The following is a 16211-nucleotide window of genomic DNA, read 5'->3' as shown; positions in this document are numbered from 1 at the left end:
CTTTAATTTGGAAAGAACTTGAGAGATTAGAGAATTTGAGAATGTGTGATGAATTTAGAAAATTTATCGTCTATTTATAAGCATGAGAAAAGTTAAAATTACCAAAATACCCCTATAAACTAGTTGTTTCTTTCTATTAAAAGGGTAAAATGGTAATAAAAGTAGAGGTCCTATTTTACTAATTTTCAGAATTTTTTTAGCAATTTTTAGAATATTTTTTACCGTTACATATTTTTTTTAAATATTTTTATTCTTCTCTGTTTAAAAAAAAAGTATATTAAAAAAATTAAATAGTACATGGGCTGATATGTGATGGGAGGTGGGCTAAAAAATTTAAACAATACATGTACTTGGGCTGAATTGTGATGGGAGAGATGGGCTAAAAAAATTATAAAATGGTACAGTGTACAAAATTTCCCGTTATTTTTCACTGTAGCAGCTGGCCAAACGGACGGGCCAAACGGGTGGGCGGGCTTTCGGGCCGGGAGGGCAAAGGGTTAGCCCATGCCGCCCATTGGTAGTTCTGGCCCGGGCTGAGCCGGGCTTAGCTCGGTCCAAACCAGACTGGGTCGGGTCGGGCACGGCCGGGCTGGGCCCAATGATCAGGTCTACTTGACTTGAGTCTTCGAATAACTTCGAGCTAGTATTAGGGTGCATTTGAACAGCCAAATATGCTCCTTTCTATTTCAAGCGGCTTCGGATGCATGGTTGCCAAGATGCATTTGATAGATCTAAAGTGTGCCCCTATATTTTCGAACAATTGTTAGGATGACTTCGTATGCTCTACAAACTACATGACTTATTTGATTTGAAATTCAAAAATATTCAAACTAGATCTTAACAATATTTATATATATGCTTATTCACATTAATAAAATCAGTGAGAATAGATTGTACATCTTTGTCAATACTAAAAACCTAACATGGACTATCCCCAAGCCTCAGATAGCTTCATTGATGGCTTTCCTATTCAAGACATACTCCTAACCCAAACAAGATTTTAGATTTGATTCAATGCAAGCTTGGTACGATTCCTACTTTAACTAACCTTAGGTCTTGAGAGGATGATCTCAATATATTTTGGTAAACCAAGCTCAAGAATCAAGTTGGAGCCAATCATGTGGCCAGGAAGACAGAGCCCACCTCAAAATAGCCAATTAGATACTAACTCAAAATCTTGAACTGCCAACAATGACATGAACTGAAGAAATTGGGAAATTAAGACCAAATTAAGCTCTTCAACCATAGTTCTCCCAATAATTGTGGGTTTCTGAAGTCAATACCTCCTACAGCTAAGCTTGGCCAAAAACATCCTTGACTGAACCAAATCTAAGTAATTGGTGTCCAAGAAGTTATCGTTTTTCCAAAGTAAAGAACACTCAGATTTATCATTCCTTAGATATAAGCATTTCTGAACTAAACTGCAGAATATAAAAATATATTACAGTAATAATTACACGAACTCTCTAGATCAAGTATATTTTACAGGGTTCCCTATGTCCAAATGTACATCTACGCACATCCCACTGTAAGAGTTCCTGATGGCATTAACTTTTTCCTCTCATCCTCACAGCTATTTCAGACTGTCATCTTTGCAGGAAAAGAGCTGTTCCAATCAAACTGAACCACAGAGTAACGATGACCCAGAAAGCACGGTCCTTTTCCCACCCACTTGGTGGATGCCAAGCCAGGAAATCACCCAAGAAGTCCCTCGACGATGGAAGTTGGTTAGTAGTTGTCGTCTTTGTTCTCATATCCCGATCCTTGTATTTGTCACTCCATGTTCCGGCGTATCTAGCATTGTACCCAAAGAAGCAAGTCAGCACATCATATATAAATGAAAAAAAAAACTAATGTTTGGTAAGATGGGTTGCAGATTCAGCAGACAATATATAACCAGATTTGCAGAAAAGATCATGAATTTTGAAATTTATTATCAGGAAAGTTGCACTAGGAACCTGATAATTTATGTTTGCTGTTCTTTAAAAATAATTTTATTGACTGGCAGCTTATTGGATTGCAGTAGACATGCCGGTAAACAAGGACTTTGTATTTATTTGAGTGGAAACAAGTTTAATCTTGACTTAGTCAAGTTGACTAGAGACTACATCATGCAATCTCAGAGGACGGTGCTTCCTTCTTGCCTCAAGTGGCCAAGTGTTCTCAACATTCTTTGGTAACGGAAATGTGCATGATCTTGTTTTAATGCATTATTGCAGGTGCATACATCTCCTTCAAAGAGTAAATTGCATTATGGAGAACTCAATTGCATGTATGGTCATTTTATCTGAGGATAAATTTTGGAACAATCTTGTTATCAAGGGATTATTCTTCTTTGTTTCTTTGAGTACACTACATTTTTTTGTTCTTGGTGTGGAAAATGTGTTCAATCTTGGTCACAGGTCTGAAAATACATTGTTGACTAATGTTGTCCAAGACTACCATTCTTCAGAAGAAGAGGAGAATAGTGCATATTTAATTGCTTCTGGTCGACAAGGGTTCTGCAGATACTGGCAAAGTTGCAAGTGTTGGTGTCTCTTTTTGTAGGTCAGTGCTGGCCATACATAGAACTTTTTTATTCTAATCCATTGGTATGATAGTTAATTTTATGGTATGATTCACTTAGATCAGTGGTCTTGGATCAAGAGTAATGTTTCTGCCCTCACTGAAATCTTGATGGTCTTTGTTGATTTACGTTTAAACCCTCAATAGTATCCTAGAAATATCTGGGAGCATCCCTCTTTAGCTTTTACATCTTAAAACACTGCATACATGTATATATCCAACACATAGACATGAGGTAATAGACTGATATCAATATGGAATCTGATATGATACAACTAGAGTTTAAAAGTATTCATGGTTCCTTAGATATACTGTTACTGTTTCACATGTACTCTTCGTCTCCAAAATGGGACATATTTACTGAATATTATCTTAATTAATGATTGACAAAAATTGTTTAAATGAATTAGTGATATAGGTGTCCATATAGTTCTCATGGACTACAGGATGCACAAGTAGGATGAATTGGTTGAGTTGCCGATCTAAAGAGAGTGTTTGCTTCTCTAGACATGCTTAAACTTCCAGTTCCACTCTTATCCTCCTCTCATCAATTGCCCACCTTTTGCTTTGGCCACCTCCACCTCCTCTTATGACCTCTCACGTGGATCGAGACCAAGCTCCACTCTGATTAAGATACCCACATGACAAGTAGGCATCTGTATCAACATAGAAGGTGCTGACATTTGATGATCCCCTTATAGGGATCTAGTTTTGATTTAGAGTTCACGTCATTTTGTTTATTATGCAATATTTAAAGTTTTTTTTTGCATTTTTTATTTGTTTATGGTGTCTTTTGCTTATTCTCATTGTAATGTCTATATATAGATGTATTGTGCTTTCTTTTGAGGTTAATGAAGATTTTTGATATTTCCTTTCTTTTGTGAAATTGGTGTGAGATCATTATTTAAGGGTGGAGGTGTGAAATCCTATCCCTTCTCTTTCTTATTGCATTCTCTTCCACCTCTCTCTCCACCATGTTGTTTCGCATCACACTCCCATGACAACACTTCCTCACGTGCTCACTAAGGCACGAGCATTGGCTACTCTTTTGGTGCCTGCATTGGACTTGCATCCATATTGACTACTCTAACACGAGCTGCACACCTTCCTTGCTGCTAGTTAGAAGGATGGACATTGCAACCAACTAGGCCAAGATAAGGTCTTTAATATATACAGAGTCAGGTTAGATTGACCCATGGTGACATTGGGCTCGATGGATTGAGTTTATTTCTCTTTTAATTGATTAAAGCTTACCTCTTATGTATGCCTCTAAGATAAGTCTAGTTATATTATGTAAGCCCTTAAGACAAACCTAGTTATATCATATAAGCCCTTAAGGCAAGTTTAATTAACTCAAATAAACTCTTAAGGCATGTCTAATTAACTCAAATAAGCCCTTAAGACAAATTTAATTAAATCAAATAAGCCCTTAAAGCAAGTCTAGTTAACTCAAATAAGCTCTTAAGGCAAGTCTAATTAAGTCAAGTAAGCCTTCAAGACAAGTCCAATTAAGTTATGTAAGCCTATAAAACAAGTTTAATTAAGTTATATAAGTCTTTAAAACAAATCCTAATTTAAATTATGTAGGCTTTTAAGATTAGTTCTAGTAGGACCCATTGTACCCGAGCTTATTTGTTAATCATCCAAACATCCAATGAAGTATTAAGAATTATATTTTAGCTTTAGACTATCTTTTCTACTCCTAAATTATCTTACTTTATTATTTTAATTTTCCTAGGAGTAGATCTAATTTAGAACCTTAATTCTATCTCCAAACCTTAGCCACTATCACCTCCAAGAGCCACCTTACTTTACGACCATCCACCATAACCTTGGCTGCCCGCCACTCTCCAATGATGGCCGCAACATTAGATAATTACCAATTTGTTCAATTCTGACCTTCCTCTATTATCTTAATTTTATCTTTTCACTCCGACCATAGAATCATGTGAAACTAAAACCATTAGATTCGTGACTTCTGAGGCTTCCTCCCATAAAAATATCATAATTTTCTTACGTCCAAATTATTCCAAATCTGATTTGGAACAGTCTTACTCACCCTCTGAGTATCCCTGTGCACTCAAATTTGTCAATTTCCTCGTGCTTTAAAATATCTTCTACAAAGTAAAGTGGAAGGCCTTGGCAAAGTGGCCAAAGCAAGATGACGAAGGAGGTAGATATAGGCAAAGATAAGAGTTTGGATTGGAATGGCAGAGGGTGGGGATAGAGAAAATAGAGAAGGGTTGGTGGGGACACCACTTTTCGTCACGTTTATTCTCGTAAGCACAAAAAAGCTGCACCCGTGGCCCTTTGGCTAAACGAGGGTTGTGACTAGTCACCTTCTAGGGTTATTTTTGTCTTTTGTCTTTTACTTTATTTTGCCTATATAAAGGCTTGTAATCATCTTTTATGGGTTAATGAATATTTTGAGAGCTTTTGCCTATTGAGTGTTTGTTGGTGAATTCCAACATCGGTGGATTCCGACACCCCAATTGGTGGATTCTACGGATTTGATTATTTCTCCCTACTTTTTCTTCCCAACTCTACAATTAAGACGTTGTCCTGCATCAGCTTTGATATCAGAGCAGATCGTTTCCTAGTTCATGGACGCTCCACCACCTGGATTCTACGCAGCGCCTAATCTTTTCTTCGTCAGATCAATCGCTCCATGAACACCAAATCGCTACGAGATCCGTCCGGATCCGAGTTACGCGAGGAGATCACCTTCAAGGAGGAAAATAATAAACCATTACCATCACCAAATCTCCACATAAGGAGATAATCACAAGTAAGCTTTATTCAATAGATTTTCTTTTCCTGTTTTAGATTAAAAAAAAAAAAAACTCTCTGAAAAAGAGAGAAAAAAAAAAAGAGAAAAAAAATAATTCCGAAATTCAGTTTATTTGTTTCATCTTTATCTTTAATTTTGAATTTCAAAAATTTTGAAATTAATTTTAGAAGATATTTTTTTCTTATTTACCTTTCCTTAATTTTAAGAAATTAGTTTCTATAATTTTGGGATTAATTTCCATAATTTTGAGGATTAGTTTCCATAATTTTGAAAATTGATTTCCACAATTTTAGGAATTAATTTTCATAATTTTAGGGTTAGTTTCCATAATTTTTAAAAATTAGTTCCCCTAATTTTAAGATAAATACTTATTTTATCTACTTTCCTAACTTAATCCCAACCAACCCAAAACTTAAACCCATTAACCCACTAGCCTACACCTCTCTTCATTCCAAAACCCAAAGACCACTAACCAACTAAGCCCACCGGCCTAACCTAGCCCATCTTTTAGCCTTAGTGAATTAGTAGAAACCTACCCAAAACTGCCCCATTTACCTACAACCCAATCAATACCAATCGTCATCTTCCTCCTCTTTAGCCCCAGCCATCACTCACATCCATCATCCCATCTTCCTCTGTTCGCCGACACTGCTGCCAACCTCCACGGACGACGCCACCACCGATTTCCACGGCCCTTGCTCTGCCGTGCCACCATCTTCACCACCACCACTACCTACCGCTGCCCCTACAGCCCTTGCCGCGGCCGCCGCCCGCTACTGCAATTTCCAGCCGCAGCCGCCCATCCGCAACCATCTTTGCTGCTACGACCACTGCTGCCACTTTCACCGCTCCTGCCGCAGCCCATCTCTACCGCCGTCGCTGCTCTACTATTGCCGTCACTGCAGCCCCTGCGCGGTTTTGCCACTACATCGTATCAGCCATCGCTGCCATTCTTGCAGCTCCCTGCCACCACAGCCGCCGTCGCTGTTGTCGGATTCCGGCCACCGTTATCACGACCACCCTCTACAGTGGACGTGCGACGTTCGGTAACATCCGTCCTTTCTTTACTGTTATTTGTTAGTCTTAAAATAGCAACTGTCTTTCTATTGGTGTGAATTATAACCATATTGAGCATGTTATTGCCTGCTATTGCCTACCTATTTACATTGCTTAATTCATTTGTTTTATTTCAACAAGCGCTTGAGCCTGATATTGCCTACCTACTTCTTTTTGTTTGTTACAAAAAAAAAAAATTAATATTAATGGTAGAACTAGCTAGGTTAGAGGGAAAGTCCTGACATATCTGTAGTCCCCATCTCAATCTCGAGAGCTTGTACTACTGGTTTGCAATTTTTTTGCCGAGTCTGAATGGCTCTTACTGAAAACTTTATAAATGGATGTAGGTTATTCTGGTTATTACTCCCTTATTGTTCGCTGTGATCTCTTAACTTGCATATCATCATTCATTTATTGCATTTATTTTTTTAGTGGTAGAGACACTTTATATGAATCTTCAGTGGTAGGAGAGTCTCTCACCCTTCATCCCAATCTGTTATGGAACCCAATACCATGGAAGATTTTCGTCGATTTTTACAAGAGTCCATTGAGGAGATTAAGAACCCAATATCAGTGCGTCCAACACGGGTGCCACGCGTGCTGCTCCTAATGTCGAGACCAATCGACAGGCTCCATACTATCTTCACCATGAGAGAGGTCTTGAGAGAGAACCCATAGGCAAAATTATCGTGAAGATACATTTAATTTTCATAATAACAGGGGATTTAGAGGCAATGTCGCTTTTAGAGAATCTCAAAATCATGACAATCAAATTAGAAAAAATATTAAGGTGGATGCCCCAACTTTTGACGGTCGCTTAGATCCTGTTGCATTTACTAATTGACTTCGTGAGATGGACCACTTGTTTGAGTGGTATGATCTACTAGAAAATCGACGCGTTAGATTTGCCCAAATGAAACTAGTCGGCCGAGCCAAACTGTTTTGGCAAAGTATAGAACTTTTAGTGTGACGAAACCAACCTCCCATAATTCATTGGCATGAAATAAAAGAAAAATTAAAAGAAAAATATTTGCCACATTCTTATCTTGGTAACCTTTTGGATCAATGGAATAATTTTAAACAAGGAAATAAGCCTATGAGTGATTATGTCTCCCAATTTGAGGAATATATGCTAAGGTGTAATGCTGTGGAGTATTAGAGGATGACACTGAGTCGTTTTAGGCGTGGCCTTAACGACAACATTCGAAGAGAGTTAGTTTTCCGGGAGGTTACCTCCTTGGACCAAGCTTACACTCTTGCGTTGAACTACAAAATGGTTAATAGGCAACAATTGCCTAGGGGACCAATTGGGCGCACCCTTCTTAGTTACGTATCTGCTGACGTAAAAGCTCCACCACCATCGGTACCTACCAGAACTACCCAAACTGTCGCACCTACCCAATCTGACAAAGGAAAGGGGCCCCTCCATGAAACTGCACCTGTTAATGACCCCCGTCGATGTTACAAATGCAGACAAGTTGGTCATGTAGCCTCAAACTGTCATTGAAAGGCCCTTTATCTTGGGGAACAGGATGACACTATCGAGGAAAATGAGCTCGATGAACAAGTTTATGAACCTGACCCTGATGATGTCCAAGATAGTGGCGAAGATCGTGATTACGGAGACCATACTGTTGGTGTCGTTCGTTGCGCTTTGACGCAACCCCGGGAGATCAATGATTGGCGAAGGAATGCAATATTCCACACTTATATTAAATGTGGGACTAAAGATTGCAAAATCATCATCGATAGTGGGAGTTGTATTAACGCCGTCTCTTCTAACGTTATATCTCGCCTGGCGTTAAAATCTACACCTCATCCGAATCTTTATAAGATATCTTGGGTAAATGATTCTTCCATTGCTATAAATGAGAGATGTCTTGTTCCTATCACTTTCCTTTCTTATAAGAAAGATGTGTGGTGTGACATTGTGCCGATGGATGTAGGGCATATCATTTTAGGCCGCCCTTGGTTATTTGATCATGATATAACTATTTTTGGGCGTTCCAACTCGTGCTCTTTCAATTTTGAAGGCAAAAGGATTAAGATAAATCATATGCGCCCTAAAATAATTAATAAAGATAACAAAAAAAATGCTCCAAGTAAAAAAAGGTTTGCACATAATAAATTCTAAAGAATTTGAAAAGGAAGCAAACCAAGGCTCTATTGTGTTTGCCTTGGTGGCTCGTGAAGTTGGGAGCACTACCCTCACTCCATCATCCAATGAATCTGCTCTTATACTAAATGAGTTTCAAGATGTGTTCCCGGATGATCTGCCGAACCAATTGTCTCTTTTACGCGATATCCAATATGCAATTGACTTTGTCCCTGGAGCGTCTCTCTCAAACTTGCCACATGATCAAATGAGCCCCAAAGAATATGTTGAACTGCAACATCAGGTAAATGAACTTCTTATGAAAGGTTTCATCCGCGAGAGCCTTAGCCCTTGTGCTGTGCCTACCTTGCTCACGCCAAAGAAGGATGGGTCCTGACGTATGTGTGTCGATAGTCGAGCCATCAATAGAATAACAGTCAAATATCGTTTTCTTATTCCACGACTTGATGACACGCTTGATATGATGGTGGGAGTTTCAATTTTCTCTAAGATCGATCTTAAAAGTGGTTATCACCAAATCCGAATTCGCCCAGGCGATGAATGAAAAATTGCTTTTAAGACGAAAGACGGGTTGTATGAATGGTTGGTAATGCCTTTCGGTTTATCAAATGCCCCAAGCACTTTCATATGTGTTATGACACAAGTGCTTCGTCCATTCATGAAAAAATTTCTTGTGGCATATTTTGATGACATTTTGATTTATAGTCGATCAAAAGAGCTTCATTTGGACAATTTGCGTCAAGTCTATCTAGCACTTCGTGCTGCTCAACTCTATAGCAATAGGAAGAAGTGTTCTTTTCTTGTCGATCAAGTCATCTTCTTAGGATTTGTGGTTACTTCAGAAGGAGTCCGCACTGACCCTGAGAAGATCAAGGCAATTGTTGATTGGCCAGAACCACGAATTATTCATGATGTGCGTAGCTTTCATGGCCTTGCTACTTTTTATCGCCGCTTCATTCGAGGGTTTAGTACTATCATGTCGCCGATCATTGCTTGCTTGAAGAAAGGAGATTTTCATTAGAGTAAAGCAGCAAATAAGGCTTTTGAGGAGATTAAGAAGAAAATGACAATAGCGCCTGTAATGCGTCTTCCTGACTTTTCTAAAGCTTTCGAGGTGGAATGTGATGCCTAAGGCATCGGGATCGGCGGTGTCCTTAGCCAGGAAGGCCATCTTGTTGCCTATTTTAGCGAAAAACTAAATGAGGCTAAGCAAAAGTACTCCACTTACAATAAGGAATTTTATGCGATTATTCAAGCTTTACGCTATTGGCGTCATTATTTACTTCCGCATAAATTCGTGCTTTATTCCGACCACGAAGCTCTTCGATTCCTAAATTCTCAGAAAAAACTAAATTCGAGACATGCTCATTGGATCGAGTTCTTACAGGAGTACACTTTTGTACTCAAATATAGAGCTGGGGTTGAGAATAAGGCGGTTGATACGCTTAGCCGAAGGGTTAACCTTCTGTCTACCATTAGCATTAAAGTCACTGGGTTTGACAAAATGAAGGAAGATTATACAACTTGTCCGGACTTTGGCGAAATCGTTCTCACTTTGCTGACTGATCCGAATTTACCTTTGGACAGTTATTCCCTCTAAGACGGTTACCTGTTTAAGGCTAACAAGCTTTGTGTTCCTCGTACGTCCGTACGTGACTTCCTTGTTTAGGAGATCCATGCCTGTGGCCTATCGGGTCATTTTAGACGTGATAAAACCATTGAGGAAATGGAGCGCCAATTCTACTGGCCAAGTCTCAAACGTGACGTCGCAAAATTAGTTGGTCAGTGTAGGACTCAATGTTTTAAAAAGCGGCCACGGGTGGCAGGCGGTCACCGCACCGCCTAGCGCGAGGCGGAAGGCGGGCAACAAGGCAGGTGACAAAGCGGTCTAGCATTTTTAATATAAATAAATAAATAAGTATAGTATATACAAAAATTTTAATAGTGCACTAAACCAAAATACTAAATAACATAATCACATTGGCTAATTGCTTATTAGTGATAACTGAATAACTGAGATATCTATTTACTAACTCTAGTTTATTCACATGAATCACATTTCAAAATCCTCTAATCAGAAATTATATACTTAAATAGCAGGCAATTAGTAATTCCCCCAATTAATAATGCATGACAGTAAAAAAAAAATTCCTTCTCTATAATCTTAATTCAATAATTCATAAAGCAATTAGCAATTAACTCCTCTAAATTGGTTAGTTTTATTAAACCCCGTCCGCTATAAAACCCGACCCACTCACTAATAACCGCATCTCGACTTGGCGGGCCGAAGCACTAGCCCGCCAAGTCGGGCCAGGCATCCCACCTAGCACTATTTAGTGCCTAGGCAGCCCGCCAAGGCGCTTGGCCGCCTTTTGCCAACGCCTTTCAACATGGTGAGGCGGCCGGTGCACCGCCCCGCCATGGCGGCCGCCTTTTCCGCTTTTCAAAAGAGTGGTAGGACGTTAGTTAGCAAAGCACAAAAAATAAAACACTGGACTTTACACTCCGTTACCTGTGCCTGAATCACCCGTGGCGGACGTTAGTATCCTAGGATTGCCTCGCACATTTAGAAAACATGATTCAATTCTCGTGGTTGTGGATCGCTTATCTAAGATAACCCATTTTATTCCTTGTGCTAATACCTCTGATGCGTCACAAGTGGCCAAATTGTACTTTGCCCATATCGTTAAGTTATATGGTCTTCCAAAAACTATTGTTTCCGACTGGAATGTTTGCTTTATGAGCTATTTTTGGAAAACCTTATGGCACATAGTTGGCACAAAATTAAAATTTTCTACTGCCTATCATCCTCAAATCGATGGTCAAACCGAGGTCGTTAATCATAGTTCTGAAAATCTTTTGCGCTGTCTCGTGGGTAATCATAACAAAAAATGGAATGTCATTCTTCCTATAGCCCAATTTGCATATAATAACTCCATTAATAGGTCTATTAGCATGAGCCCATTTGAACTTGTTCATGGTTTCAAAGCACACAAACTTCTAGATCTGTTGCCTATATCATCTCACTCTAGAGTCTCTGAGTCTGCCGAAGCATTTGCACATCATGTTCATTCTTTGCATCAAGAGATCACTAAGCGAATTGAGGCGAGTAATCACCAGTATAAAATACATGCCGACTTGCACAAACATGCCAAGGAGTTCGATGTTGGAGATCATGTTATGATTCATCTCAGACCCGAACGATTCCCTTCGGGAGCTATTCGGAAGTTGCATGCCCGTAGTGCAGGACATTTCCAAGTTCTGAAACGTATCGGTGCTAACGCTTATGTCATTGATATTCCTTCTAATTATGGCATTAGTTGTACTTTTAATATTGAGGATCTAGCAGCCTACTATCCACCTATACATATCCCTACCAAACCCTATGCTACATCTACTACCCTTCCGACACCCCGATTGGTGGATTCTACAGGTTTGATTATTTCTCCCTACTTTTTCTTCTCAACTCTATAATCAAGATGTTGTCCTGCATCAGCTTTGTTACCTACCACTTCTCCTTTCCCATCCATATCACAAGAAAAGATAGATGCTATTTTAGATGATCAAATAACATCTACTGCAGAATGAGGGGTTCACCATTTTCTCGTTTGATGGCACGGGTGATCAGAGTCTGATTGTACGTGGATCACTCGCGAGGAGTTACAGCAACTTGACCCTGACATTTTGGAGTACTATCAGAGCCACTCGACTGAGTCGAGTTTCTTCCACCCCGGGAGAGTTGGTGGGGACACCACTTTTCATCACATTTATTTTCGTAAGTACAAAAAGGCTGCACCCGTGGCTCTTTGGCTTAACGAGGGTTGTGACTAGTCACCTTCTAGGGTTATTTTCGTCTTTTATCTTTTACTTTATTTTGCCTATATAAAGGCTTGTAATCATTTTTTATGGATTAATGAATATTTTGAAAGTTTTTGCCTACTGAGTGTTTGTTGGTGGATTCCGACACTCTGATTGGTGGATTCTACGGATTTGATTATTTGTCCCTACTTTTTCTTCTCAACTCTACAATCAAGACGTTGTCCTACATCAAGGGTGGGCAATGGAGGAGATAGGTGGGGATTATGAAGCTAGATGAGGGTTAGGAGTGTAAATAGATGAGACAGGATATGGTTGCGTTGATAGTTTGCAGATATAGTAGACATGCTGGTTAGGAAGATTAGGAAGAGGGGAAGAATAGGATAGTGAAGATATATAAGCGTGTTTAGAGAGGATAAGAGCTTTTCAAAATCTGCCAACTCATTCCAACAATCATACAAATCATTTACTGTTCCATGTCAACAATGTACACACCTATTTAAGTAAATAATCACTATGACTTTAGTAGCATTTATTAAATAATATTAAATAAAATAAGTCCAGCAATGTGTTGTCAACATAGTAAAACAAATCTAAGGTCTATATATAAATCAATGTGGGCAGGCACCCGAAAGAATAACATCTAGGTAGTATGTGGTGTCTATATCGTCTAGCATATTTAATAATGAAAAATAAAAAAATAATTATAGATGATATATAATGTATAATATATACTTAGTATATACATAAAATTTTATCAGTAATAAACTAGTTTATGTATAATTGTAGAAAACAAATAGTAGCATCATTACAACCATCAAAGAACTAAAGAGTACAGTTCCAAACATTTAAGTTCACTACATCAAAATACAAAATTATAAGATAGTCTATTCCACTATCACAATTTCACGGTTCACACACTACCAGATTAATATGAAAGTAAACTACACTTCTACAATGATGAACATTAACGAGTTAATAACTAATCAATTACTATTCTGCTAATTAGTCATTACTAATCACTTAGCTAGTAATTAGTATACAATCTTACATGCATTGTATTACAATATTATGTATTGTGGAGTCATTCTAGTGTGTATTAATCACTATATAGAGAGAGGAGATGGTCGGTGGCAAAGAAGGGAGAAAAAGGTGGGCCATAGGTGGTCATGGGTGAGGTGACAGTGTGAAAAGAAGGAAATGGAGTCGATAGCTTGTGGCTGGTGGAGCTAGCACCATGGTGAGAGAGAGAGAGAGAGAGAGAGCACCATCCGTAGAGTCTCACTGTCAGTCATCGCTTGCCACCACCATCACGCTAGATATGGTTGAAGATGAAGAATGCTCAAGAAGGTCGAACAAATTTTAGGGTTTTCAAGCAGGTTTTTAATTTTAACTTTGTATAAGCTTGACTTGACTCATGCTCAACCAGCCAAGCCTGACTGACCGTAAAAGGAGCTGCCCCCATCTATGTGGTCCAACCACAGGCCACAATCTATCCATGTAGGACAGCCCTGCCAAGGCGACCACACAAACTGATTTTCACTACACTAAGAATAACATCATCAAGCAGAAAAAAGATTCAGGTCTCTAAAGTTTCTTTAGAACTTATATAAATGTTGGTGGAGAACATGGGAGGAGTGAGCCCAAGAGACAGTCTCTGACAACTTTGGGTAAGTCTTCGTTGTTTCTTTTCAGCTTTTTTGTTTTGGTTTATAGCTCTCTCGCTCTCTCTGCACCTCTCTCTATCTATTGTAGCAATAGAGAGTCAACGCACATGAGAGAGAGAAATTACATATAATTGGGCTAAACCACATGAGGTAAAGTGTAATTTTCATTTTTTAAGATTTTATATGAAAATAATTTAATATTTATCTACTTACCTATTATTATGTTTTAAATTTTAGAATTTTTTGTATTTTATAAAAACTTTTATAAACTTTATGTAATTAAAAAATTCCAATACTAACGGCCGAAACAGTCAATATGATTATACAGAGGACATGTATCGTTATTTCAGACGGCCGATCCGTATCTAAATCCCATTCTCAATGTTTTGAATCTTGGTGATAATCATAACAGGTTTCCAATAAATTATATGTCCTTATGCAACATCTCCAACAGAGGAATATCGAACTCATTATCTTAGTCAAGTAGAGGAGAAAAAACCAATTTATAGTAAGAAATGATTACTTTGAAGACAAAAATTAAGTTGCAAGTTAAAGTTGTTATGACCTTTGTTACCTAAAAATCCAGTCAGTGAAGCAGATTACTATTTCTATGCCCAACTACAAAGTCACTATCAGCAGACAATAAGAAGATCTTGATATCATTCAAGAAACCAAAACTGCTTTGGCTATTAACTGAATGACTTGGAATGAGCAGGAAAAAATTGAACGCAAAAAAAATAAAAAATAAAAAATAAAAAAGCTAAGAGAATCAACTAACCTGTCGTAACTAGATCCAATCAATGGGATTGTCACCATCTCATCCTTGGATATTTTCAGCTTGGGTGCCTGTAAGATGTAGCGGAGCTCAGCAGCCTGTCGCCTAATGCTAACACTAGGATGCTTCTTTTCCAGCTGCTGGTACAGAGCAATGCAATCCCTATGACGATTATTGGCTTCATATGCCATGGCAAGCCAAATCTGTATCTGCAACAATACAAGAAGTTCTAACATTTACATCCTTAACCCATGAGAATTACTTGCTTCATTACAGATAAGATCAACACCCAGACCAATTTATCCTATGGCATACTTTTCTCTCTAAAATCTAGCACTATCAGTTAATAGAAACATCCACGGCGTCAATGATTTAATTCCCAATACCTCGCCGCCCAACAGTGTGGGTCTCGGTATAATAGTTAGAGATGCCTCCAGAAACTCGATGGACCGTGCGTACATGCCCTTCCCGTAAGCCTTCTGTCCCAATTCAAACATCAGCTTCGCCGTCGCCCTCCGCTCAGCCTGTTCCTTCGCCACCTACTCACACCGGGCAAAAAACAGAGAGAGAGAGAGAGAGAGAGAGAGAGAGAGAGAGAGAGGAGAAGAAGCAATCATCAAAACCAATTTTCAAGGTTTACAAAAGAAGGAATTCACCAATTAATCATCGCCGACCTTCTCGAGTTCTCGCCGAACTCGTTCCCTCTTCTCCTCCTCGGTCTCTTCACCGTTACCCTCCTCAGCGACGCGGCTCTGCAGCTCCTCGGCTCGCTTCTCCAGCTCCTTCATCTCCTCCATCTCCTTGAGCCTACTGCGGAGCTCCTCCTCCCAGTCGTCCTCTTCACCGCCTCCTCCACCGCCGCCGCTGACGGCGCCTACTTTAGAGTTCGTGCTACGCCTCCGCCGGGCCGACTCGCCCATGCCATCGGCAGCTGGCGGCTCGTGGAAGCCCTTGGCGGCGGAGAGGAGGAAGGGATGGTGGTCCCGCCGGGGGCGCCCCACCGGAGCAGCCGCCGCCTCCGTCGACCAGGGTTTTGGGCGGTCGCTGGAAGGAACTCTGGGGGACGACGCATCAGCGAGGAGGGCAAGGTTGCCGAGGAGGAGGGCGGCGGCCATCGTGGCGCCTAAAGTAGCAGGCGTGGATATTTTAGGGAGGGAGGAGGGTAGATGCAATAAAAGAGGAAGGAAGGTGGAGGACCGCGAGTGAGTGCAAAAGGACAAGAGCCGTCGACGTGGGATGCCGTGTGGCCGTTGCTCTCTTTGAGATATAGCAAGCGGCAAGTTGACAAAGATTTGTTAATACTTGTGATGGTATGGCTTTGGCGACGGCTAAATAAATTGACACCCTCTCAAGTCTCAAATTATAAGTGTGATGGTGTTTTTGGTTTGAGCCTTTACTTTGTTAGTGATCCTAGCCGCTTTCAGT

At 39.7% G+C, this 16211-nt stretch overlaps 1 protein-coding gene across 1 annotated transcript; it reads right to left on the bottom strand.

Annotated features, from left to right (window-relative positions):
• Positions 1–1358: 1358 nt before the first annotated feature.
• Positions 1359–16120, bottom strand: LOC140792214 (uncharacterized). The gene is made up of 4 exons (XM_073143068.1): positions 15461–16120; positions 15173–15325; positions 14790–14995; positions 1359–1794 (listed from the first exon to the last, which is right to left on the bottom strand). The coding sequence occupies exons 1-4, from the start codon at positions 15899–15901 to the stop codon at positions 1587–1589; spliced, it is 1008 nt and encodes a 335-aa protein (XP_072999169.1). The 5' UTR covers positions 15902–16120; the 3' UTR covers positions 1359–1586.
• Between the last annotated feature and the right edge of the window lie 91 nt (positions 16121–16211).

Source organism: Typha latifolia, chromosome 7, assembly GCF_019914945.1.
Source record: "Typha latifolia isolate L0001 chromosome 7, TyphaL0001v2, whole genome shotgun sequence".
NCBI lineage: Eukaryota > Viridiplantae > Streptophyta > Magnoliopsida > Poales > Typhaceae > Typha > Typha latifolia.
The sequence above is the reverse complement of the archived record's forward strand: the minus strand, read 5'-3'. Positions and strand labels throughout refer to the sequence as shown.

What these genes read in the sequence shown, in the direction of transcription:
- LOC140792214 (XM_073143068.1), bottom strand. Translation starts at nt 15,901, where the DNA reads ATGGCCGCCGCCCTCCTCCTCGGCAACCTTGCCCTCCTCGCTGATGCG. An exon ending in TTCGGCGAGAACTCGAGAAG is followed by an intron (nt 15,326 to 15,460) that starts GTCGGCGATGAT and finishes CGGTGTGAGTAG; the next exon opens with GTGGCGAAGGAACAGGCTGA. An exon ending in CCACACTGTTGGGCGGCGAG is followed by an intron (nt 14,996 to 15,172) that starts GTATTGGGAATT and finishes GTATTGTTGCAG; the next exon opens with ATACAGATTTGGCTTGCCAT.